Source organism: Orycteropus afer, unplaced genomic scaffold, assembly GCF_000298275.1.
Source record: "Orycteropus afer afer isolate SDZICR_OR568_19922 unplaced genomic scaffold, OryAfe1.0 scaffold00405, whole genome shotgun sequence".
Classification (NCBI taxonomy): domain Eukaryota; kingdom Metazoa; phylum Chordata; class Mammalia; order Tubulidentata; family Orycteropodidae; genus Orycteropus; species Orycteropus afer.
The window spans coordinates 1141219-1164720 of record NW_006921992.1 but is presented as its reverse complement, the minus strand read 5'-3'; the positions used below and the strand labels follow the sequence as shown (position 1 = coordinate 1164720).

Sequence of the window (23502 nt, the reverse complement as noted above, 5' to 3'; positions counted from 1 at the left end):
GTCATCCCAAGTGAGCAGCAGTGACATCATGGAGCTGGGAGGACGTGCCTTTGTGGGTGTGTGTCCAGGGAGCAGAAGAGCTGTGAGTTGCTGTGCCCTGTCGTTCTATATGGGCATCAAAAACGTTGGGTGTATCTGCATCCATGAGTGTGTGGTGCCCAGGGCAGTGTGGCTGGAGAGGTGGTGGGCCAGGTGTTTGCCTGTCTCACACCCCCCAGGCACACTCAGTGCTCAGGAGGGGTTCTTCATTGGTCCACATGAGGCTAGGCTGCCCCTGGGCAGAAGGCTAGTGGACAGAAGGCAGCAGGCTGACCCTGCCTGTCCCCAGATGTGGACGAGTGTCGTGTGCTGGCCCACCTCTGCCCCCACGGCGAGTGCATCAACAGCCTTGGCTCCTTCCACTGCCACTGCCAGGCGGGGTATGCAGCGGACACTGCCACCACAGCCTGCCTGGGTGAGCACTAGTTCCCACACCCTGGGCCCTGCCCAACTCATCCATACCCCAGCTGCCCTGCCCTTCTCTGGGGCCTCCCACTTAGCAAGGCTTGGTTTTCCTTTGGAAGTCTCTCAGTGGGGCACATGGTTAACACACTCCGCTGCTAACTGAAAGGTTGGTGGTTCGATCCTGCCCAGAGGCCTCTCAGAAGAAAGGCCTGAAGACCTGCTTCTGAAAGATCAGACCTTGAAAACCCCGTGGAACCGTTCTACACTGCCCCTTAGGGGTCACCATGAGTTGGAATTGACTCGGCATCAACTGGTTTTGTTTCTGGTTTTCACTTACCAAGTGGTGCCCACACCATAATGAAAATCGAGAAACCAGAGAGAAGCCAAGTGTCCCCTGGTCCATCCCCACCCCACCCAACCCCCGCCCCAGTTTGGGTTACTTTCCCCCTGTTGCTTTGTACCTCCTGGGACTGACAGGTACGTGTGTGAAACCAGCTGCGCTTGGCTGACTCATGGTGGCCCCGTGTGTCAAAGCAGAACTGCCTCCACAGGGTTTTCGGTGGTTGATTTTTCTGCAGGAGCTCACCAGGCCTTTCTTCCAAGGCATCTCTGGGTGGATTCAAATCTCCAGTCTTAACATTAGCAGCCAGGCAGGTTAACCGGTTATGCCACCCAGGGAGCACTACGTTGGGTAACCAAAAACCAAACTCAGTGGTTTAGAGTCTCGTCGGATCCGACTCATAGCAACCCCTCCTTTGGTTTCCGAGGCAGTATCACTACGGAAGTAGATTGCCCCATCTTCCTTCCGAGGAGTGGCTGGTGGGTTTGAACCGCCAGCCTTCTGGTTAACAGTCAAGTGCCTTAGGCACTATGCTACCAGAGCAGGTGGGTAGTCATTCATGTAGTCAGAGGTCACAGATAGGGCCCAAGGGCTGTTTTTGTGACTAAAGCTTTATTGGCACACACCCACACCTATTGTTTGACGTTGCCTACAGCAGTGTTTGCAGAGTTAGGGCTTTACAGTTGGTCCTGTGGCCCACACAGGTGAAAATATTTACTGTCTGGCTCCTTACAAAAGGAGATGCTTAGCTGCTAACCAAGCAGTTGGTGGTTGGAACTCACCAGCTATTCCTTGGGACATAGATGTGGCTGGCACTCTGCTTCGTGAGGATTACAGCCTTGGAATCCCTGTGGGGCAGGTCTACTCTGTCCTATAGGGTCACTGTGAGTCAGAATTGACTCAACGACAGCATATTTGGTCTTTACCAAAAGGGTTTGGCAGTCCCTGGGGTGAGTCCCCAGATGCAGGATGGCCAGGGTCTGGGATGACCCAGGTCCCCAGGGAGTGGCCATCTGACACCCCTGCCCACCGCCACCCGCCTCTAGATGTGGATGAATGCAGCCAGACCCCCAAGCCATGTAGCTTCCTCTGTAAAAACACAGAGGGCAGCTTCCTGTGCGCCTGTCCCCGCGGCTACCTGCTGGAGGAGGACGGCAGGACCTGCAGAGGTGACGTGTCCCCCCCCATACCCTGAGAGGCCTCATCCCTGCCCCCCAGAGCTCTCCCCCCCCTTCCTGCACGGAGGCACTCTGGGAGTCGGGTGCCACCTCTCTGCCCTGAAGCGGCAGGAGTGGCCCGGGAGGTCTCCAGCCCCAGCCCCACCTGCCCTGAGCCAGCAGGCCCCGTCTGTACCACAGACCTGGATGAGTGCTCCTCCAAGCGGCACAACTGCCAGTTCCTCTGCGTCAACACCGTCGGTGCCTTCACCTGCCGCTGTCCCCCCGGCTTCACCCAGCGCCACCAGGCCTGCTTCGGTGAGTGCTCAGGCCCGGCACCCTTGAACTGCTGCTTGTTCAGCAGTTAAATATCAGGTGCCTGTGTTTGCCTCGCTTTGAGGACAGGGGTGATTAGAACACAGTCTTTGCCTCTCAACACTCACAGCCTGGTGGCATCTGGAACCTTGGGGAGTGCTCTTGGGGACCTAGGAGGTACACTCTCAGGTGACCCTGTGGCCTTGGCCCAGGACATTGACCCTCACCTGTGCCGTCTGTGCTATGGCCTCCCCACGGTGCTGGGAACATTCAGGGACTCACATAGTTCAAAGAGGAAGTTGGTTCAAAAACCAACGCTGCCAAACCACCTGTCACTGCCACTGCTTCCAAGTGTCTTGTGGTCCGAGGAGCCAAACCTCCCCTATTTGCTGAGCTCAGCTGGTATTCAGGCTCCCACTCACTTATTAAGTACTTACTATGTACCAGACAGTGCTCTAGATCTGAGATCGGCAAACTAGTCCTTGGGCCAAGTCAGGCCCCCTGTTTGCTTTTGTTAATAAAGTTTTATAGGCACATAGCCACACCCATTTGTTTATATATTATCCATAATTGCTTTCACACTACAACAGCAGAGTTACTAGTCGCTACAGAGATCCACAAAATCGATAACGTTTCCCGACAGGCCATTTACAGAAATGATTTCCTGATCCTTGCTCTGGACTCTGGGGATACTGCAATGAGCGAGAGAGTCCTTTACATAATTATGTGAATTGAATTCTCACAAAAACACAATGAGGACTGTAAAATGGTCCAGCTACTGTGGAAAAGAGTTTGGTGGTTGCTCAAAAAATGAAACACAGAATTATCCTCTGAGCCAGCAATTCCACTCCAAGATCTATACCCAAAAGACTTAAAAGCAAGGCCTCAGACAGGTTCATCCATGTTGATTGCAGCGCTCTTCACAGTCACCGAGAGATGGTAAGAACACAAGTGTCCCATCAACAGATGAGTGGGTAAATACAGTGTGGTCCATCATACAATGGAGTCTTAGCCATAAGGAGAAATGAAGTCCAGATACATGCTGTGACAGGGATACACCCTGAAAACATCATGTTGAATGAAATAAGTCAGACACGAAAGGGCAAATATTGTATGACTCCATTTGTATGAAGTACCTAAGGTAGGCAAATAGAGACAAGAAGTGGATAAGTGGTCACTGTGGGCTGGGGTAGTTGGGGGACGGGGAGTTAGTGCTTAGAGGGCACAGAGCTGCTATTTGCGGGGATGAGGAAGTTTTGGAAACAGACAGTGACAGTGTTGCACAATGTTGTGAGTGGTTGATGCCAGTGGTTGGTGCAATTGAAAATGCTTCCAGTGGCCAACGTTGTGTTCTGTGTATTTGACCACAATTAAAAAAAAAGAGAGAGACAGGTATCGTCATTTCCGTGTAACACTGCAGCTGAGGAAACAGAGCCAGAGAGGATAGGTAGGTGGGCCAGGGTCACCAAGCTTTTAGATGATGGGGCTGAGATTCAGCCTGAGGCAGTCGACCCGCAGAGGCTGTATTTATAACCACTCTGTTACCCACTGCCTGCTCTTTAAAGGAGAAAAAAAAAAAATTGCTATCAAGTTGATTCCAGCTCGTGGTTACCCCATGTGTTGCAGAATAGAGCAGCCCCATGGGGTTTTCTAGGCTTTAATCTTTATGGACACAGATTGCCAGGCCTTTCTTTCATGGTGCTGCTAAGTGAGGTTGAACTGCCGATCTTTAGATTAATAGGTGAATGCAAACCATTTGCACCACCAAGTCCTTTGTGTGTATTATCTCAATAAATGTGAACACGAATGTGAAGTGTCCATCACGGACCCCATTTCACAGAGGAGGACACTGAGGCACAGAGAAGTTAAGGGACTTGCCCAAAGCCACACAGTGGATCCACTGGTAGGACCAGAATTAAGGTGCCCAACATTAACCCCTAACCACAAGGCTGCCCTGCCTGTTTTCTGTCCTCTGCAGACAATGATGAGTGCATCGCCCAACCTGGCCCCTGTGGCACCCTTGGGCACTGCCACAATACCCCAGGGAGCTTCCGCTGTGAGTGCTATCGAGGCTTCACCCTGGACAGCTCTGGCCAAGGCTGTGAAGGTAGCACTATGCTGTGAGAGGGCTCCAGGAGGGCTGAGAGGGGGACCAGTGAGGAGTCAGGGCTGCAGAGCAAGGCTGACCAAGTGCTTTTCTCAGGGAGTGGTGGCCTGGAGTGCTCAGTTGAGGAAGATCCTGAGAACATGGCTCTCAGCTTTGGGAAAGAGTGCTGCACTCGATTAGTGATGTCTGCCATGGGTGCAGCAGTGGAATATGTGGGTGTGTTTGCTATATCTTTGACACCTTTGCCCTCTTCTCCATCTCTCAGATGTAAATGAGTGTAACGGCCCCCACCGGTGCCAACATGGCTGCCAGAACAAACTAGGAGGCTATCGTTGTGGCTGTCCCCAAGGCTTCACCCAGCATTCCCAGTGGGACCAGTGTGTGGGTAAGTGGCAGAGGCTGGGAGGAAGCCAGTCCTCGGCCAGAATCCGCCCAGAGCTGGAAACTAGAAACCACCTCTCTGTAGGATGTTGTCATTAACATAGCTATCTAAAGGTCAAACAAGCTGCCCTGGAAGATAGTGAGTTCCTCGTCAATGGGAAGGCTGGAGTGTGGGGGCCTGCAGGGTAAGGCTAGCCAAGTGCATCTCTTAGAGATTGGTGGCCTGGAATGCTCAGTTGAGAAAGATCCTGAGACCTGAGCTCTGAGCTTTGGGAAAGAGTGCTGTAATCAATTAGTGATGTCTGCGATGGGTGCAGTAATGGAGTGTGTGGGTGTGTTTGCTACATCTTTGCCATGGCTGGTGTAGAGGACCTAGGTTCAAGGGGCTGGCCTTCCAACCCACACCTCTCGCTTCTCTCTGCTTCTCTAGGCCCTCCTAACCCTTTACCCTAGTAGGGCCTGCTCTCCTGCAACCTCTCCTCAACCCTCACCCTCGACCTCCCCCACTCTGGACATCGCTTCCAGCCCTGCCTGAACACTCTCTCCTCCTGCAGCCTCTGTGATGCAACTGTCCCCTTCTCCTTCCACCTCACAGACACTGCCTTCTCCATCCGCTTTCCAGCCCCTCCTTCTGCCCTCCATGGTGGGTCTCCAGCTAAGTTCTCTGTATTTTCCCATGTGGCAATTGTCCCCTTTGAATCTTGCATGCCTTTGATCTCAGCTGTCAATCCCTCAGGCTGCTTTCAGCCTGTCTTCTCCTCCACATACTTACTCATTCATTCCTTTAGCTATTGCTTCCCAAGGGCCTGCCTTACACTAGGTCCTGGCGATACAGAAGTGAGCAAAGCAGACCTCTTGCCTGCCCTTGAGTTGCTCAGTCTAGCTGGGGACACAGGCATTCATTAGAGCAGCTGTTCTCACCTAGGTGTGATTCTGCCCCCCAGGGGACATTTGGAATGTATGGAGACATGTTGGTTGTCACAACCGGGAGGGGGTACTGGCATCAAATTGGTGGAGACCAGAGATGCTGCTCAATATTCAGCATGCACAGGACGCCCCCTACACAACACACACACACACAACAACTACCCACCCTGAATGTCAGTAGCCCTGAGGGTGGAAGACTGTGTCCTAGGTCATTTTACAACTTAGGATTTTTGGGACGTTTTGAAAAATGCTTCAACAGAGAACCACATGTAGTAGAGGGTAACTGGCATGAAGCTGTATGAAGGGTGGACCACGTCTAGTCTGACAGGTCACAGTGAGTCTGCAGAGGCTTTGACATTGGACCTGTCTCTGAAGGGGAAGTAGGTGGGGACGCATTCCTGATGTAGGGTGGTGGGTGTGTGGAGACTTCCTTGCATCCCTGTCCTCTCCCGCTACCCGCAGACGAGAACGAATGTGTGCAGTCGCCCGTGGCCTGTGGGACTGCCACCTGCCACAACACGCTGGGCAGCTTCCACTGTGTCTGCCCCTCGGGCTTCAGCTTTGACCAGGCCCTCCGCAGCTGCCAGGACGTGGATGAGTGTGCGGGGAGGGGCGGCCCCTGCAGCTACGGTTGTGCCAACACCCCCGGTGGCTTCCTCTGCGGCTGCCCCCAAGGCTACTTCCGGGCTGGGCAGGGGTGAGAGGCACGGGAGTGGGGGAGAGTAGGGCAGACCCCCAGACCTCATGAGTGTACACACCTGGGCTGTGCACATGCTGAACCCTCCACCAGGAGAGCTACCTCTGCCTGTGCACACAGGCATGGACATGTGTGCAGAGAACTGGACATACAGAGGCTCTACAGCATCTGTACCTGTGCCCACAGCTCCTAATACCTGTGTACACACAGCTAACACCCCCTGACATGTAATTGTGTGGGTACATACTTCCCTGTAGTACACATGCATGTGCACACAGGTTCAAACAAGTGAGCATGAATATGTCTTCATCTGTGTGCATGCTGGCTTACACATGCCCACATCCCTAGGTACACTCACATGCCTTCATCCATCCCATTATTTGCACATGCACACATGTCATTATCCCTGTGTGCACCTGTCACACATCCCGGAGCACACTTAGGTTCACTCATACATCTCAGCATGCAAATGTGCACACACATGATCATCTCTGCATGTAGGCTCTCATACACACATCTTCAGGTACACTGACATACATCATACTGCCCAGTGTGCCAACATGCACACACATGCCTTCATCCCTGTGTGCATGCAGGCTCACACCTCTTCCAAGGTGTACGCAGCAACATGGACTCATGCCCATATCCCTGTTCACCTGCAGACACTTGTGTGCACATAGAGCCAATCAGGCATGTGTACAGAGCCACCTGTACATGCCCCCACCCCAAGCCGCCTGGTTCAGAGTGGTGTGTAGGGGCTGGCAGATGGGGGCACTGGCCAGAGAGACTCACCCAAGGTCTCCTGAAAGCCCACCCATCCTTTTCTGCCCCAGGCACTGTGTCTCTGGCCTGGGTTTCAACGCCGGACCCCAGGACGCTCCTGACAAGGAACTGCTGCTGTCACCCCAAGCCTGTTACGAGTGCAAAGTCAACAGCCTCTCCCCACGGGACCGGCCACGACGCAGCACCCACGGGGACCACCAGGTGTCACAGGGCTGCACTGGGCATGGGGCAGGGGTAGGGTAGCCAGGGGACGGGCCAAGGGATGGGATGGAGGCTGTGGGCCCAGCTGACCCGAGCCACCCTCGGGAAGCGCTCCAGACTCCATGTTGTCCCCCACTTCCTGGTTCCTGCTCAGACCTCGTGCACCTCCTCAGCCCTGGGGTTTTCCTACACACCCTGCCTTCTGCTCCTGGGGCGTCACGTACCTCCCACCAGACTCTAAGTAGGCGCCGATGGACAGGGCACCCTTCCATGATGCTGCAGTGCAAGAGCAATGCCCTGGTTCCCCAGCCCTGCCTGCACCCAGGGGGCCTTCCCCCTCACCTCCCTCGTAGGCCCTGCCCATAGGGTTTAGCGCCCCCAGGGGCCAGAGCAGCCAGCCAGCCATCCCCATGCTCTTCCTTCCCCTGTCTGCTCCTCCCCACCGCTCTGCCCACTCCACCTCCCTCGCTGAGCCTGTCTCCCATCCCCTATGGCAGGGAGCCCTGGTTGCTCAAGTGTTTAGTGTTCAGCTGTAACTGAAAGGATGGTGGTTCAGACCTACTCGGGAGTGCCATGGGAGAAAGGCCTGGCACTCAGCTTCTGAAAGATCATGACCCTGAAAACTCTATAGGACAGTTCTACTCAGCACACACGGGGTCTCCATGAGTTGGAATCCACTCGATGGCATCTAGGAGCTCTGGTAGCGTAATGCCTAACGCACTTGACTGCTAATCAGAAGGCTAGCGGTTCAAACCCACCAGCCACTCCTCCAAAGGAAGGTTGGGCAATCTACTTCCATAGTGATACTGCCTTGGAAACCCAAAGAGGGGTCACTATGAGTCGGGTCTGACTCGACAGCGCACAACAACAACAACAACGATGGCATCTAACAAGGACAGCAGCCCTCGCAGCAGCCCTAGGCCATCGTGACAAATGTCTAGCACGAAGGCCAGTTCCCAGCCTGCTTTTGGGAAGCGAGTCCATTCTCTGGGGCCCCCAGGAGAGACTCCCTTTAGAAGCACCCATACAGCTACTGGCATATCCAGCCCTGCAGCCCCTTCCTGCACCCGTGAGACTCCCAGAGCTGAGCTGAACCTGCCTCGTCTCAAATACAGAGGCGCCCTCCCCACGGCCCCCAGCCCTGCATGAGATCAGAACCTGCCTGCGGCTACTCACAGCTGCCCTCTCTTGCCAGTCTAGCTGGGACCCTTACACCCCAAGGTTTGGTGAGAGGGCAGTTTTACCACAAATTCAGCTGGGTTTCCTCTCAACCAGAGAGTCCCTGAGGCCACCACCATCATCACCCAAGTGATGTGAAAGCTAAGCATTTATTAAGCACCAGCTGGATGCAGACAGTGCCAGACACTTTGCATCCATGGTCTCTCAGTCCTTACGGCAGCCCTGGGAGCTGTTGTTGTGAGGTGCCTTCGAGTTGGCCCCTGGGTCACGGAACCCCACACACAACAGACACAATGCTGCACGGTCCTGTGCTGTCCCCATGACCGGTTGCAGATCTGGCCCACCGGGTTTTCACTGGAGGATTTTGGGGAGTTGATCGCCAGATCTCCCCAGTCCGTCTTTCTTTGGAAGCCCCACTGAAACCTGTTGAGCATCATAGTGATGAGCAGACCTCCCCTGACAGATGGGGGGGTGGCTGGACATGAGGTGTATCGGCCGGGAATGGAGCCCAGGTGTCACATGTAGAGGGCAGGAATTCTACCACTGTCCTCCTGGTGGTGGGGGGAGATGCCACTATTGCCCCCCATTTCACAGGTGGGGAAGTTGAGGTTCAGAGAGGGTAGATCATGTGCCCATGCTGCAGGCACCAGGTGCAGGGATTCCATGGCTACCCCACATGGCCTGTCCTTTACAGGTGGCCTTGGCCTTCACAGCCTGGCATCTCAGGCCCCTCTGAGGTCATAACCTTCCAGGGCCATCCCTTTACCAGTTGCCTTTGAGTCAGTTCCAACCATGGAGAGCCTGTGTGTATCAGAGTAAAACTGTGCTCCCTAGAGTTTTCAGAAGTAGATCACCAGGTCTTTCCTCTGAGGCACCATTGGGTGTACTCAAACAGCCAGCCTTTCAGTTAGCAACAGACTACGTTAACCATTTGCACCACCCAGGGATTAAAAATACCGTCACTGAGCACAGGGCTGTTACCCAGAACTCAACCCTCTACAGACATCTCCTGGGACCAGATTCCTTCACTCCACAAATTTTATTAAACACCTACTATGTGCTGGGCACTGTAATGGCCGTGGGAGATACAGCAGTAAGAAGAAAGACAAAAGTCCCTACCCTGATGTTCTAGCAGGGGAGACAGTTAAGAAATAAATTAAGTAAAAGAATCTATTTTTTAACACATGATAAGTACACTGTTGTTGTTATGTGCCGTCGAGTCATACCCGACTCATAGCGACCCCTTCTTGGGTTTCCGAGGCAATATCACTACGGAAGTAGATTACCCCTAACCTTCCTTCCAAGGAGTGGCTGGTGGGTTTGAACCTCCAGCCTTCTGGTTAGCAGTCAAGTGCCTTAGGCACCTGGTAAATACTATAGGGAAAATGAAGGCAGAAGTGGGATAAGAGTGTTAGGTCTACAAGGCTTGCTATATTAGAATAATCAAATGTGAGCCTGTCACTTTGCCCTCTTTTACTCTCTAGGTTTCTGTTTTTTGGGGTTTTTCAACCTTGCTGGAAAAACAGACCGTGTATATGACCCCGTGTATATACTGTGTATATGACCCCGTGTTATGTGCCTTCAGGTCAGTTCTGACTCATAGCTACCCTAGAGGACAGAGTAGAACTGCCCCATAAGGTTTCCAAGGCTGTAATCTTTAAGAAAGCACACTGCCACATTTTTCTCCCACAGAGCAGATGGTGGGTTTGAACTTGTGACTCTTAGGTTACCAGCAAGGGCTTAACCATTGTGCCATCAGGGCTCCTGTATATTACTCTATTAAAAAGCCACCAAACTCACTACTGTTGAGTCAATCCTGACTCATAGCGACCCCTCCTTCGGTTTCCAAGGCAATATCACTATGGAAGTAGATTGCCCAATCTTCCTTCCAAGGAGTGGCTGGTGGGTTTGAACCGCCAGACTTCTGGTCAGCAGTCAAATGCCTTAGGCACTATACCACCAGAGGGACTATATTACTCTATAGCTGTCACTATTTTCTGTAAGCTTCAGAAGGGCAGAGAGTCCTGTTGCTTGTTGCTGTATCAACAGCCCTTGGTACTCAATAAGGGTGAATGGAGTGGTTATCAGAGGATGGGTCCTGGGATTGACAGCCAATTTGGGCAGAAGATGGCTATGCCTATGCCTTTGCCTGTAATAACAACTGATTGCCAGCAGGTGTCAGTAAGAGCACGTGTCAGCAGCACTCCTAGGAAGCGCTGAAATCTCCGGAACTGAGAACAGGAATAGCTTTCTTTAATCAATAGTAAAACACTCTACTGGCATGTAAATTAGGCAAAATAAAACACAGCACTGCCCAGAGCAAAGAAGAAAACATAAATAAACTGTGATTGTCTACGTCACCCAACCCTGGGAGCCTGCCACTGGAGCTCACAGGCTCATTCAGGGCCCTGTCCAGCTGCCAGGATCAGGAAGGCGCTCAGAGGAGCTCAGATAAAGAGGGGTTTGTCATCTGCACACAGGGGCCTCTCAGGAGCCCAGATAAGGAAGCACAAAAAACCGGAAAGCTACTGGGCATCTGTTCTGCCTGGGGCTGGCTCTCTCCTCTCTAGGCAGCTCCGAAGTTTTCCCTGAGGCTGGTTTCCACTGCAAGGCCTGTGGCCATACTAGCTTCCTCGGGTGCCACTAAGTGACCTTAGGGCTCCAGAATCAGACACCATCTGACTAATTACCCCTGTCTGGCTCTCTGAGGCCAAATCCTTTATTCCCTTGGCTGGGCTGACAGAGGTGAGACAAGTCTCTTCAGCCTAAAGGAGGGGTCTGGATTCAGCTTGTCACCTTTCCCAGAAGTGATCACCAGGGAACCAATGTAGGCCTTCCTGCTTGTCTGTCCAGACTGACCATCAGCCTGGTGGATAGAAGCCTTAAGGGGAAGCCAAGTGCAGAGCTGTACAAAATATTTTCCTCCAGTTTTTTAAAAAAATCAGTTGCCTGGGATCTGACTCCAACTCACAGTGACTTCCTGTGTCAGAGCAGAACCGCTCTCTGTAGGGTTTTCAATGGCTGATGTTTTTGGAAGCAGATCACCCACCAGGCCTTTCTTCCGAAGTGCTTCTTATACACCTGTCTATAGTTCGGCTGGAAGCCATGGAAGTGAGTTCAATTCCAGGCCTAAAAGGTGACTCTGGGCCATAGTCTCAGGGGTTTCAGCAGGATCTATCAGACCGTAAGCCTGGCCTTTTTTATGATTTTGAGTTTTGTTCCACACTTTTCTCCCACTTTATTCAGAATCTCCTATTTTGATCCCTTTCTGAGTGGTTGACAGTGGTAACTGGACACCATTAGTTCTGGTCTCAGGGTCATATAGGCTGAGGATCGCATGGTGTGCTAGTCCCTTGGATTGTTTCTGAGTGTCTTTGATTTTCTTCATTCTTCTTTGCTCTGGATGAGGAGTGACCATCTTAGATGGCAGTTTTTAAGCTTTTTAAGATGCCAGTCACTACTCACCAAAGTAGGATGTAGTACTATGTTTTTGCGTAGTTTATGCCAGTTGAACTTGATGTCCTCTGTGACTATAGTCCCAAGAGCCTGTGGGCCCAGTGACTTATTCCCTCAGGGTGTTTGGCTGTAGCTAAGAAGTTATCATAACTTTGCCCTGTTATTTTTATTTTATATATATATGGACATTCTTATAGTGCATAGAAATACATATGTAGAAATATTGTCTACTAAACTTATATATGGTCATGGGTATATTCTCTTTTGCCTAGACATACTGATCATTCAGCCTGTCTACCTGTGTATCCACCCATAGATTAATGTTTGTTATCACTGATAATGCAGTGTTGTGTGTATAAAAGTGTTTATCTTTGTTTGTACTTCTTGTGTCTCTCCATGTCTTCCTTCCTTTTCCTTAGTGTTACTGTATTGGTCACTCCCTTTTGGTACATTGCCCTTCTCTTCACCCAAATCAATACTTATTTCTTACTTATCTAGCAGTTTTCCCTCTACATTCTTTTTTATGGTGCATACTATTCCACCCTGTCGAGCAATGGTAATTGCTTTACTGTGTCCTGTCAGGGCTTTTCAGCTGTTTCCAATCTTTTGCTGTTAAAAACACAACTGGCTGATGTCCTATCAAAACTGGTTGCCATCTTTGATAGGCTCTGACTTGCATGTTAGAGTAGAACTATGCTCCATAAACCCACCAGCCACTCCTTGGAAGGAAGGTTGGGCAATCCTGCTTCTGTAATGATACTGCCTCGGAAACCCAAGGAGGGGTTGCTATGAGTTGGGGCCGACTCAAGGGCACATAACAACAACAACAACATGCTCCATAAAGCTTTCTATGGCTGTGACCTTTCGGAGGTAGATTGCCAGGCCTTCCTTCCAAAGTGCCTCAAACCTTGGGTGGACTCAAACCTCTAACCTTTCATTAGCGGTGAAGCATATTCACCACTAGCAACAACTGCTCTCCCTTCCCAGGGACTCTTACCCATTACATCCCACTTCTCCAGGTCTCTGACCAGTCACTTGATCTGTCTTCCCAGGTGAGCCTGGCCAGCCTGGACTCAGAGGCCCCCCTGACCTTGGGCCTGAACCTCTCGTGCCTGGGCCATGGTGAGCACATTCTGGAGCTGCGGCCAGCACTGGAACGTCCAGAAGGCCACGTCCGCTATGTCATTGCCCGTGGCAACAAGCAGGGCTTCTTCCATATGCATTACCTCGGAGGCCTCAGCGCCCTGCGTCTGGGCCATCGGAGGCCGGCGCCTGGGACCTACTGGCTCGAGGTGGTGAGCGTGGCCAGGCCCTGGAGCACGAGGCCGGAGGGGAGGCCAGAGCCAGAGGCCCGGGCCTTGCGGCTGAAGGTGCAGCTGCAGCTGCTCTAGGTGGGAGAAGCCCCACCTTCTGCCTGGTCCAGGCCCCTTTCCGGCCACGACGTGGGCACTACCTGACCTGCCTCTTTCCCCGGGGCTTTCCGGGGGACTCTGACATCACTGCTCATCACAGACCCTGAGTCTGAGCCCTGCCTCAATGGGTCCCCATGCCACGGTCCAGTCTAGAGGTCAGAGGTTCTGGTGCTGCGTGGGATTAGTCACCAGCCACAGGGGCAGACCAGGTCGGACCCCAGAACTCAGGAGGATTGAGAGTCTATGACCTCAGGGTGAGCCCAGCCTCTGCGACAACCCAGGGGTCCCCAGCCCCTCCATCTTCCCTGAAGAATTCTGGGAAATAGCCCACACCCTCCAGCCCAACCAACACCCTCAACAGTCAGGGCCGAGGGGGCCCCGGGTTCACTGTACCCGGGGCCAGGCTGTTTCAACTTCTGCACTGCACTGCAGCTTGCCCCACAGGGCTGGCAGACACAGGCGGGCCACTGGGGGGAGCAGACGGGACACTTCCTTAGGATCAGGGCCTGTGGGGCCCTGGCCAGCATTGGGGACACATATTGTACCCCTGTTTGTCCCCCAGAGAGGCTGGGCTGGGGTTCTGAGGATGATTTTATATCAGAAACAAAGACAACAATAAAGTTATTTTGGGTTACTGCCGTCTCCTGGGTACTTCTTACAGTATGTAAGCGCTGTCCTGGGCTGGCGAGGCACAGGAGAGTCAAAGCCCCAGTTCAGTAGCCTGTGGCCCCAGAAGGGCTGAAGCTTCGGAAAGGGAGGAGCTTCACCCCAGCTCCCAGGAGGAAGCTTGGGCACATGACCAGAGCAGGCTGTGAGTTGTGACCATGGAGACCCTCCTCGGTTCACTAATGATGACAACAGCTATGGCTTCCTGATCATGTACCAGGCACCACTCTGAGTGTTTCCCAGTGACCCAGTCATTTCGCCCTCACTACATTCCCATGAAGGAGCTCTGGTGGTGCTGTGGTTAAAGCCTTTGGTTGCTAACCAAAAGGTCAGCAGTTTGAACCCACCAGTTGTTCTGAGGGAGAAATATGAGGCAGTCTGCTTCTGTAAAGAGTTACAGCCTTGGAAGCCCTATGGGGCAGTTCTACCCTGTCCTAAAGGGTCACTATGAGTCAGAATCAACTCGATGGCAGTGGGGTTATAGCCATGAGGAATCCTTCTGGGTGGTGCAAACAGTTAAGATGTGCTCAGCTGCTAACCAGAAGGTCGGCAGTTTGAACCCAACCAGAGGCACCTCAGAACAAAGACCGGGTGATCTGTTCCAAAAATCAGCCACCGAGAACCCTGTGGAGCACAGTTCTGCTCTCCCACACGTGAGGTCATGAGTCAGCCCCAGGGTGAGGCAGCGGTGGTATGGTGATAGAATTCTCACCTTGCACACAGGAGACCGGGGTTCGATTCCCGGCCAATGCATTTCATGTGCATACACCACCCATCTGTCAGTGGAGGCTTGTACGTTGCTAGGATACTGGATAGGTCTTCGTGGAGCTTCCAGACTAAGATGGACTAGGGAGAAAGACCTGGTAATCCACTTCCAGGAACCAGTGAAAACCCTGTGGATCCAAGAGTCTGATCCCCACTGATGGGATGACACAGGACCAGGCCGTGTTTTGTTCCATTGTTGCCATGGGGTCGCCATGAGTCGGCTGATTCAATGGCCCCTGATGACACACCTGCATTAGATAGATGCTGTTATCCTCCCCACTGAGTCTTAGAGACATCAAGACAATTCCCAGGGTCACTCCAGCTGGTAGAGTGTTCCGATTCCCTAGTGCCGCTCTGACAGGAATATACCACAAATGGAATGGCCTTAACGAATAGGAGTTTATTCTTACAATTTGGAGGATTTAAGTCCAAGTTCCAGGTGCCAGGCTCTAGGAGCTGGGTGAAAGCCCCTCAACCTAGGGGTCCAGCTCTGCCTCCTGCTCCCGGCCCACTGGAGCTAGAGGCATTTCTTCACTCAGACAGCTGCTGGCTGCTGAGGCTGAGAAGCCCCAAGGTTGACAAGTCAAAAGGCACAGTCCCGATGTTACCAATCCATATGGCAGGCCATTAACTTAAGTCCATTGTAAGTCCCAAGGTCGGCAGAGCATAGCAGGCTGCTGAGCAACGACACGGTTACATGCAGGGTCCAAGTGTGCCATAGGCTAGAGACCATTCCCAAGGCTTCTCCTTATATACAGGAAGCAGACCACATCCCAAAGGTAGCTACTCAGCTGCTCCCAGTAGATTCCACCATGGAGTTGATTACCAGTCTCATCATGGGGAATACTACATCCAGCTGCCCAGCCACTCAACCAGGCCTAGCCAAGTTGACATACAAACATAACCATCACCTACAGCCAGGGTCAGGCTCAGGCAGTCACACCAGCATTTGTTCCTTAACCGCCATGCCATCCTTCTTGGCTCCAGTTTAGACCAGGTCTCACAGATGTCCTGCAGGGTCCCCAGCTCCATGACCGGGATACTCACACTGCTAACAGCTAACATGAGGTAAGTGTGTACTATATGGTGTGCATGTTACCAATGGTAGCACACTCTGTCTCCACAAAACCCCTATGAGGCAGCCGTTACCACCATTGCTCCCACTTCACAAGGAGTGGATGGACCTGCCCACGTAGTGTGGTGGGGCCTGGATGCAACACAGTCTCTTCTGAGTTTGAGCACTGGCCCCAAACGAGCCCTTGTCCTAGCTATGTGGTATATTTAGTCTGTTCTCTTTTTTTAAAACAGTACAAATGTTAAAAAAAAAAAAAAAACTCACTGCTGTGGAGTCGGATCCGACTCACAGCAACCCCTCTTTGGATTTCCAAGGGGGTATCACTACGGAAGTAGATTGCCCACCCTTCCTTCTCAGGAGTGGCTGCTGGGTTTGAACCGCCAGCCTTCTGGTTAGCAGTCAAATGCCTTAGGCTCTACACTACCAGCACTCCCGTAATAATACATACAACAAAACATTTGCCAATTCAACCGTTTTTACATGTCCAATTCAGTAACATCGGTTCCTTTCATCATGTTGTACAGCCATCACCACTATCTTTTTCTAAATTATTCCACCATGAACAGAAACTCAGTGTCCCTGAAGTAATAACTTCCCTCTGCCCTCCCACCCACCCTTGGTAATACCAATTAGCTTTGGTCTCTCTATAGGAGCTCTGGTGGGGTAGTGCCTAAGACATTTGACTACTAACCGGAAAGCTGGTGGTTCAAACCCACCAGTCACTCCTTGGAAGGAAGGTTGGGCGATCCACTTCTGTAGTGATACCACCTTGGAAACCTGAGAAGGGGTCGCTGTGTGTCACATCTGACTCCACAGCAGTGGGTTTGGTTTGGGTTTGGTTTGGATCTCTCTGTAAGACCAAAAAACAAACCCACTGTTGTCAAGTTGATTCCAAGTCATGGTGACCCCATGTGTGACAGAGTAGAACTGCTCCATAGGTTTTCTTGGCTGTGATCTTTATGGAAGCAGATTGCCAGGCCTTTCTTCTGCAGCACCAATGGGTGGGTTGAAATTCCCAGCCTTTAGGTTAGTAGTATTTAGGTTAGCATAAAACATTAACACCACACATTTGCTTGTTTCATAGAGGTGAGATTATTCAGTTCTTGTCCCGTGCATTGGGGCTTTCATCCAGAACACCCTCTGTGGTTGGGGAAGCTGAGGTAGCGTGAGGACGGGTACGCAGTAGTAAATTACCTGGTATGGCTTTTCTAGCCACAAGTCGTTGTAAACTCCATGGTGGAATTTGCTGTGAGTAACTGAGTAGCTACTGATTGTTAAAATCATCCACCTAGGGTTTTTCTGTTGGGAGCAGCACAAAGTAATGTTCTGGGAAGTTCACTCTCTCTCAGGTGCTTAGAATTTTGATGTTATGATTGGTTAGTGTGGGTAGTTAAGTTTGCGTGTCAACTTGGCTAGGTCTGGTTGAGTGGCTGGGCAGCTGGATGTAGTATTCCCCATGATGAGACTGGTAATTAACTCCATGGTGGAATCTACTGGGAGCAGCTGAGTAGCTGCCTTTGGGACGTGGTCTGCTTCCTGTATATAAAAAGCAACTTTGAGAATGGTCTCTAGCCTATGGCACACTTGGACCCTGCATGTAGCCGTGTCATTGCTCAGCAGCCTGCTATGCTCTGCCGACCTTGGGACTTATGATGGACTTAGTTAACGGCCTGCCGTGTGGTTTGGTAACATCGGGACTATGTCTTTTGACTTGTCAACCTTGGGGCTTCTCAGCCTCAGCAGCCAGCAGTTGTCTGAGTGAAGAAATGCCTTTAGCTCCAGTGGGCCGGGAGCAGGAGGCAGAGCTGGACCCCAAGGTTGAGGGGCTTTCACCCAGTTCCTAGAGCCTGGCACCTGGAACTTGGACTTAAATCCTCCAAATTATAAGAATAAACTCCTGTTTGTTAAGGCCTTCCCATTTGTGGTATATTCTTGTCAGAGCGGCACTAGGTACCCAGAACAGTTACTTTGGCCACTCTGCCAGGCTCCAAAGGAGGCCTCCTAGAGGCAGAAGTCTCTCTGACTGCTGGCTGAGAAACGTGCTGCTGAAAGAGAAACGTGCTCCTGAGAGACACGTGCTGCAGGGAAAGAGATGCAAGAGACACACACTGCTGAGTGAGACACCAAGGGACATGCACTGCTGGGAAAGAGACTGTGAGACTGTTGGCTGAGAGACAGTGGGCTGAGAGAGACTGAACGTTTTTCTTGAACTTGAATTGTAGCCTGGTGCTTCCCTAATAAACCCCATAATCTGTGAGTTCTGTGTGGTCACTGCAGCGAATTATTGAACCCAGCAGAAAGGTGGTGGGTGCTGCAGGAGGAACGGTTGGTGTCAGGGTTGGTGAAAGGGCTGGAGGGAGGTAGCATGTCCAGCCTCACCTCACAGTAATGGGCCTTGGGCTACTGATAGTGATTCTGTCTTCCTTTTGCGTGGTTAGAGGGGGTCAGAAGATGTGGCCTCGCTGCCCCTTTAGCAACAGGGGACAGGGGTTGCAAGTCTAAATGAACCCAGAGAGCCTCTGGTGCCTGGCCACGGGGCTCTGTTCTTATCAGTGGATCCTGGTGGCCTCTCAGAGTTGCATGGGCTTTTCCCTGGCCTCAGCACAGTCCAGGGATGAGGGCAGAGCAGCCACAGTGATCCCCATTTGACAGACAAGGAAAGAGAGGCCCAGAGAACAAGTGATGCACCCCAGGTCTGGTCCCCAGCTGGGAATTGTGGGGCTGGACTCCTGCTTGGCCCCTTAGAGCTGTCTCTATGAGGGCTGGGGGCACAGATCTGGGGCAGGGGTTATCCTGTGGAATCATGGGCAATTCTCAAACTAGGAAAGAAACAGGCACCCTGTAATGAAGCATGACAGGGACAAAAATGGCACCTCACCAAAGGTTTATTTAAAAACCTCAAGCAAATGGGAAATTCTTCAGTTATTGCCAGAGTGGCTTCAGGTCCAGCTGTATCCAGGGGCTCAAAAGGTGTTGCTGAAGTTCTTATCTGTTTCTGGAAAAGCATGTCCCGGGAGGGATTCCTTAGACCGACCGGCACTTTGCAAAGGCCCAAAGGGATATGCAGGCAGGCATGGCCCTGGGTGGGGGTGGGAGGGCTGCAGGTAGGCAGTGCATCCCTAGGACCCTTCTCTGCAAGACCCACTCTCCAGGGGTTACTGTGGTCCCTGGAGAGGCAGGGGGCTTGGAACAAGGCCAGGTCTCTCCTTCCAGCCGCCAAGGGGCAAGAGGTGGTGTGGGTAGATGGGCGCAGACTGACACAGCAGGGATCAAGGTCTGGCCTAAAGGTCCAGCCCCTTTTGTGTGGCTGATCCTGAAATGTGCGGAGTCACGGTCCTACAGGAGAGATCAGAGAAGCTGACAGGTGATGGGGACCTGGGTGGAGCTGGGGGCCCTTATCCCCCAACAGAGATGACAGATGCAGAAAGAGCACACGACCAAGAGGCCTTGCCTTGAGTAGCTGCTCTCAGAAAGGAGGCATGCCTCTTGCTGCTTCCGCTGGGGTCGCCAAACGTGGAGACCAGGACCCTGGAGGTTCCAGGCCCCAACTTCTTCACCTCAGAGCGAGAGCCTGTCCAAGAGATGGAGATAGACACAGATAAGAGCTCTGCTTCCATAAAGCTTTGCAGCCTTGGAAACCTTGTGGGTCAGTTCTGCTCTCCCCTATAGGGTCACTATGAGTCAGAATTGACTCAATGGCAGTGGGTTTGATTTTGAGTTTAGCTAGTAGAGTTTAATGTAAAATTTAAACATGAAAACTGAAGAAAAAACTAAGCCCATAAATGAATTCAGCAATATATGGCTAAATACAGACATGTTTGCTTTCGGCAAGTTTTCCTATTGAAATCAATTCAGTAAATAAATATTTAACAAGCAACAAAACTGATGTTTATATTTACTTGGCAGTCAGTTTATGCTCTACAAGAGCTAAAATTTTCCATTCCCACTAATGCTTTCTATTCCTTGACATTAGTCTGTAATAAATAGCACAACTGTGTTTAAAAAAAAGAGAAAGAAACAGATAAGAACTCCAGCAACACCCTTTGAGCCTCTGGATCCAGCCGGACCTGAAACCACTTTGCCAATAACGATCTGCCAATAACTGATGAATTTCCCATTTGCTTTAGTTCCCAACTCTGGCAACTGAAAGTGTCCTGGCTGGATGGTTATTCACTCAGAGGCTCATTCACTTAGTACCGCTACTCCACCTCTTTGGGGTGGAGGCGCCTGCCAGCATGCTGGGCTCCAACTCCCTCCGTTGGGCTAAGCAGCACAGGGGCCCATGGGCAGGAGACTGGGGTCTCACGCACCTCGGAGGGGCTTCCGGGTGCCGTCATGGAGCTTTGAGGGGTTCTTGCTCCGGGAGTCCAGAAACTTCATGGCATTCTGCACCCACCTGACCTGTGGGTTCCCACACACCACCCTGTGTCTCCAGGGGAGGAAGAAACTGTGGCAAGAGGGGAGCGAGGCCCAAGTTAGTGTGTAAGGGGGTTGCCTAGCCATGCGTGAGCCCCCCCAGCCCCCACGGCACCACTCACATCACGGCAGGCAGGTTGCAGCTCCCGCTCACCTCCTGGCGTCGGTAACCCTTAGCGTGTCGAAGCATGGCTGTCTTAGTGATGTGGTGGTAAGCCAGGCAGCAGTCCTCAAAGGCGCCTGCAAGCGCACCGCCGCACCTCTGCTCATGGCTGTGTGCGTGTGCAGTGATGCATGCCACCCACACACAAGGCCATGTACAAGTGCATATACTGAGACTCTCCCAGGCCTCAGAGAGGCATGGGCAGCCCCAGCAATAAGGAAACTGCCAGCTCACCCTTGGCTCTTGATATCAGAAAGCTGGCAGATCGGAGAAGTTCTTAGTCCCCAGATGGGAATGGCATGGTGACCAAACGAATAGGAGACCAGAGCCATTTTGGCTCTCGCGCCCGGCAGAGGGCAGTGGGCAGCAGGTGCAGCAGTCCGAGCAGGGGCCAGCTCCGCCCACCTTGTTTTTGTTGATCCTGATTCATGGCGACCCCGTGTGTGACAGAGTAAGACTGCTCCACAGGCTTCCTTGGGAGCTCTGGTAGCGTAGTGCCTGAGGCACTTGACTGCTAACCAGAAGGCTGGCGGTTCAAACCCACCACCCACTCCTCAGAAGGAAGATGGGGCAATCCACTTCCATAGTGATACTGCCTTGGAAACCCAAGGAGGGGTCACTATGAGTCGGGTCCGACTTGACAGCAAATAACAACAACAACAACAACATGGGCTTCCTTGGCTGTGATCTTTATGGAAGCAGATGGCCGGGCCTTTCTCCCGTGACACCACCAGGCAGGTGTGAACCACTGACACACCGTTTGTGCCACCCAGAGACCTCTGAAAAGCTCCCACTCTGTGCCAAATGTCTAAACAACAGATGAGTTGGACATAGTGTTGCCTTTGGGAGCACCCAGGCTTGGGGGGCCATGGGGAAGTGGATGGGTGCTGGGTGGTGGTGACAGTGGTAGAAGCCAAGGCAAACTCCTTGGCCCTGCCTTCAAGGCCCTCTGCAACCTGCCCCTGTGTTGAACCCTTGCCTCCGGGCTACTTCTGATCCTGGCACAGCCCAGCAGTACGGTGGTAGAGTAACTGAGGAGCTAGGCCCCTGCATTCCCCAGCTTTGGTCCAGGAGAGCAAGTGGGCAGTGGGGTCAGCTGGCCCCTGGGCTGCAGTACCCCTCAGCCGTGTCAGATTACCCAATACACAAGGTGAGCACAGGCTTACTTACTGATCTGTAGTGAAATTTTTCACATTTTTCCACCACATCAAAGATTCTGCTTCTGCGTGTGGCTGGCATCTGTCTCTCTCCCAGCCCCACAGCCTCTTCCTACAGAGTCAAAGCCTCTTCTCTTCAAATTTACAACCCCTGCCAGCAAGCAAGGTAAGCATGGGCTTACTTGTACTTACTGACTAATCTGCAGTGAACAGTTTCACATGTTTTTCACATCAAACACGTGAAACTGTTCACTACAGCTTTGTAAGTAAGTACAACACAACGCGACACACTGCCTTCCAGTCGAATTCGACTCATAGCGACCAAGAAAAAACCAAATCCACTGCCATGGGGTCGATTCTGACTCATAGAGCCCCTAGAGAACAGAGTAGAACTGCACCATAGGGTTCCAAGGCTGTCAATCTTTACAGAAGCTCACTGTCTCATCATTCTCCCACGGAGTGGCTGGCGTGGGTTTGAACCACCAACCTTTCGGTTAGCAGTTGAATGCTTTAACCACTACACAGCCAGAGCTCCCTAAGCATGAATAAGCCCATGCGTACCTTGCTTATTGGGTAATCTGCCCCTGCCCGGTGGGCAGTTCCAGGGCTGGGGCTGCCCTTCCCCCAGATCAAAGGGCCAGCTCTGATAGCAGGGGAACACAGGCCAGACCTCTCCCGGGCAAAGGCTACTGCACCTGGGGGCAGGGCCTGGGGCCCTCAGACCCAGCTAAGGGGCAGGTGGGGCAGCAGGTGGGGCCTCAGTCCTGGCCAGGGGCGCGGTGTTGCCAGCTGCTGGGACTCAGTGACCTCCCCTGTGCCCACAGATATGCAGCACACAGTGGCTGGCTTCTGTTCACCCAAGCCCTGAGTCCCTGCTAGGAGGGAAAAGGCTATTCATGACAAGGGGGACATGGGGTGGGAAATCGCCATAGTAACAGGAATGGCTATCATTGTTGCCCAGTCCTGGACAAAGAATTTTACAGGCAGATCCTCAGTGAGAATTAGGATTCCTATTTTGCAGATGAGGAAAGTGAGGTTTATAAAGGTAGTGTGGTCAAGCTGGTGGGATTGCACAGGCTGCCTGGGGAAAGCCGGGATTGGGGCCCACCTAGCTCTGGTCTCTAATCGCAGCCCTGGTTCTGCAGGGTGAGACATGGCAACATGTCCCTGGATAAGGGGTTGGGGCATGGCTGGGGGCCACCCTCTACCCCCACAGTCCCTACACTGGCTGGAGTCTTTCCAGGGAGACCTTGGCTCGTGGACTTTGGAGGCAGCATGAGGCCTCTGGAAGAAGGAACTGGGGACCCTCTTCTCCCCCAAGGTGCTCCTCTGTTCCTACCACCATCTGGCGGATTATGGGTAGGAGCCAGCAAAGAATTCACTGGATCCTGGGGGGTGGGGAGTGCAGACAGGGCCAATGATAGTACCTTGGGTACGGACAGCAGGGACCCAGGCCCCCACGAAGCAGGCCACCAGGCAGGCCAAGAGCCACAGGTTCATGGTGCAGAATGGTCCCTATCCCTGGGTGCTCGAGAGATTCTGTGGCCACCTGGGAAGATGGGTGGAGGGGGATGAGGACCCAAGGACAGTGGCATGCACTGGAGGCACCCCCCCTCACCAGGCCCTGGTGAGTCAGGATGGGGACAGGCAGGGCTACAGGGACCTGCAGCTGCCCTCAGACTTGCTCCAGGAGGGGCTTACCTGTGTGACCTGTGAGGGCGTCTGCTGAGCTCTCTCTCCTGGCTCCTGCTGGGCCGGCAGGCTGGGCTTCACCCTTTATAGGCAGATAGAGCCCTGCCCTGCCACCTGCCCTTCCTCCTCTTCCCCACCCCTGACCCTCCTCCCCATCCTTCCTCTTTTT

General features: G+C 52.6%; 2 protein-coding genes across 2 annotated transcripts in view; one reads left to right on the top strand and one right to left on the bottom strand.

Annotated features, from left to right (window-relative positions):
* Positions 1–13378, top strand: part of FBN3 (fibrillin 3) — a 123632-nt gene extending 110254 nt beyond the window's left edge. The window contains exons 54-61 of the mRNA XM_007953714.1: positions 329–454; positions 1831–1953; positions 2143–2259; positions 4235–4363; positions 4629–4748; positions 6134–6368; positions 7202–7352; positions 13040–13378. Coding sequence (XP_007951905.1) covers positions 329–454; positions 1831–1953; positions 2143–2259; positions 4235–4363; positions 4629–4748; positions 6134–6368; positions 7202–7352; positions 13040–13378 — 1340 coding nt within the window. The remainder of the gene's footprint in view (positions 1–328; positions 455–1830; positions 1954–2142; positions 2260–4234; positions 4364–4628; positions 4749–6133; positions 6369–7201; positions 7353–13039) is intronic.
* A 5855-nt stretch (positions 13379–19233) lies between these two features.
* Positions 19234–23141, bottom strand: CCL25 (C-C motif chemokine ligand 25). Its single transcript, XM_007953713.1, has 5 exons — positions 23069–23141; positions 20444–20561; positions 20216–20352; positions 19357–19476; positions 19234–19241 (listed from the first exon to the last, which is right to left on the bottom strand). The coding sequence occupies exons 1-5, from the start codon at positions 23139–23141 to the stop codon at positions 19234–19236; spliced, it is 456 nt and encodes a 151-aa protein (XP_007951904.1).
* Between the last annotated feature and the right edge of the window lie 361 nt (positions 23142–23502).

What these genes read in the sequence shown, in the direction of transcription:
- CCL25 (XM_007953713.1), bottom strand. Translation starts at nt 23,141, where the DNA reads ATGAACCTGTGGCTCTTGGCCTGCCTGGTGGCCTGCTTCGTGGGGGCC. An exon ending in TGCAACCTGCCTGCCGTGAT is followed by an intron (nt 20,353 to 20,443) that starts GTGAGTGGTGCC and finishes CTCTTGCCACAG; the next exon opens with TTTCTTCCTCCCCTGGAGAC. An exon ending in CACCCGGAAGCCCCTCCGAG is followed by an intron (nt 19,477 to 20,215) that starts GTGCGTGAGACC and finishes TCTCTTGGACAG; the next exon opens with GCTCTCGCTCTGAGGTGAAG.